Source organism: Penaeus japonicus, unplaced genomic scaffold (genome assembly GCF_977035675.1).
Source record: "Penaeus japonicus unplaced genomic scaffold, GWHDUDI00000001_assembly GWHDUDI00000030, whole genome shotgun sequence".
Taxonomy (NCBI): domain Eukaryota; kingdom Metazoa; phylum Arthropoda; class Malacostraca; order Decapoda; family Penaeidae; genus Penaeus; species Penaeus japonicus.
The window spans coordinates 7,698,129-7,700,628 of record NW_028234432.1 but is presented as its reverse complement, the minus strand read 5'-3'; the positions used below and the strand labels follow the sequence as shown (position 1 = coordinate 7,700,628).

The 2,500-nt window shown below is 36.5% G+C and overlaps 1 protein-coding gene across 5 annotated transcripts in view; it reads left to right on the top strand.

Moving 5' to 3' along the window:
- Positions 1 to 2,500, top strand: part of alpha-Catr (alpha-catenin related) — a 43,465-nt gene that overhangs the window by 27,577 nt on the left and 13,388 nt on the right. For all 5 annotated transcript variants that reach the window (XM_086554961.1, XM_086554960.1, XM_086554959.1 and 2 more), the window contains exon 8: positions 1,710 to 1,853. In XM_086554961.1, coding sequence (XP_086411087.1) covers positions 1,710 to 1,853 — 144 coding nt within the window. The remainder of the gene's footprint in view (positions 1 to 1,709; positions 1,854 to 2,500) is intronic.

Here is a 2,500-nt window from a genome sequence, read left to right as displayed (position 1 = left end):
TGTCAAGAAGATTCTCTTAATCACTCTTGTAGCTTGGGTAATTATCTCGCATTTTCTGAACGTGACACCATTTTCTATATTGTTGATGGAATTTAAGGATAAGCGTAAACAAACCCTTCAGAAATTATTATCAACTTTCTATTAAGTCTAATTTTGTAAAAGAAAAGAAAAACAATAAAGCTTTGAAATATCAAAATTCCAATATATTGAATATTATGTGGTCATTAGAATAAACTCGTTCACACATAGCCATCAACTATCAATCTACCTTTTCCCCTGAAGAAAACAGTTCTCTAAAAAAAATCTAAAATCAGGACACATTTTGTGGCATTTGGTTTAATCGCATTATCAGCCTTACTCCCGGCATCGTTATGCAAAGTTGCGCGCGCACGTCAACAGGCAACAAACACGCGAGGTCCTGTATCCTTGGTGAGCTCAGGAAGCAGTGGCAGATCTAGGAAGCTTCAGAAGGGTTGAGGGGGATGGGGGGGGGGGGATGGGGGGGGAGGGGTAAGGGGTCGCTAAGGGGCTTATCCAGTGAGGAGGTGGAGCATTCCAAAGGCCTTCTGTGTTATTGCTGTTACAGGAAAATCAGTAATAAAGTAATAAATAGAAGAAAAAAAAAAAAAAAGGGACGTGTATATATATATACATGGAATTTTACCATAAATATCTGGTCGCATCATTTCAGCCGACATTTTGTTGCCATTGCCAAAAGGATTTACATGTTTCTGTACATCATGTATTACTCTGCAGTGGGGTCGCAATATATCACATTTTGGACCCCCACCCTCCCTCGCCCCCCTCCTCCCTGTCCACCACTGTAGGAGAGTTTTAAGCACTGGAAATTGCTTCATTTCTTTGAAGTGTGAGGGACCAATTTCAAAACAATTAAGGAACTTCACGTGTAAATAGAACTTTTAATTTGCTTATATACAAACTATTTCCATGCAAAATAATGAGGGTCTTGTCTTTGTTCAGTATCAAACCACTGCATAATAGTAAAATTATTTGCCGTGTTCTTGTTTCTGGGAGCATGAAGTAAGTTTTTTTTTCTATTTTATCTTTTAGGTTTCTATTTTGTAAAGAAATCAAATAAAAAAGTACTCCTGTTTCGCTAGTGTTTTTGAGTATTTTTATTTTGTAGTAAAAAAGTAAAAGTAAAAGGGGTATTTTCCTCACCGAATGCTTAGTTTGGCAGTTACGACAAGAGCAATTGTCTTGCGTATTGAAAAATGATTTACATTTCTATAAAAGCAAAGTGTTCAATGCAATATTTAGCCTGTGGATGTGCGCGTGCATCGTTTGTAAACAAGACAAGAAAAAAAAAACAAATGAAAATAACCTGTGACACTTTATTCTCTTTTATTCAAAATTTATTCAAAATGATTTTCCAATCTTTTCATCAAATAAAAATCCGTTCAACAACCCCCCCTCCCCCCTCCCCCCTCCCCCCCGTAACCCCAAGCTTTAGATGTACTAAAAACAGCATCAGTGTGACTGCTCTGTGCTTTGATACGAGCTACTTGGTGTTCACCGTTGATCGTAACAATATCAAAACACCGGCCCGAAGCAAAGTAACTGTTGATATATGTTGCATGCCCACTTACTCCATAAGGACTGGGATTTTTTTTTTCTTTTTTTATCTCTCTTTCTTTTTTGGAATATCTAACCTACTAATTCCTTACTAATACTAACATTAACGCCAGGTTCAACAGGTTGAAACGGGTTATCTGACTTCCCCCCAGAAACACGGGACCACACCCAAGCCCCCGAAGCCCACCAAGCTAGATCAAGAAGAGCAAGCTAAACTTGCCAAGTCTGGCTTGGATATGAAGCTCATGGCATCGGAGGTAACGTGATCCGGGTTGATAACTTTTTTTTCTTTTTTTTTTTTTTTTTTTTAGTTGGGAATGTGGTCTGTCCTCGTGTACCACCGTTTTTTTTTCCGGCATCCTTGGCTCCACGATCGCAAAAGCAGAAATCATATGAGGAAAAATTCTCCTCTGATAGAAAATAGTTTTTAATAGGAAGAATTAATCACATTTCTCTAATATGAAACATTCGCTTTTAAAGTTACATCGTGGTAACTTTTCGTTTTTTGTTTTCATATGAATTACGTTGGGCTTTGTAGTTATACTGTCCCTGCTTTTTACTGAGAATGTATATAACCATTACCTATAGATTTTTGGCGACGATTTCATGTAAAAACCTGACTCTAAAATACAGGAAAATCTATCTAAATTTGGTTCCTTTACTGCAAAGGGTGACAGAACACTAAATCCTATCTAAATCTATCTAAGTCTTCATGACATTTATAAGAGGAAAGGAAAATACAGATTATGTCATAGAATTTTCGTCAAGGTGTTTCCAAATGTAGAGGAAATGACAAAGATATACCAATAAACATATTCTAAGTATTATATTTTAAAGAAACTTGAAATTATCAATATTGTAGTTCAATATCTTTTCCTCATTATTTCCCCTGAAAATCACATTA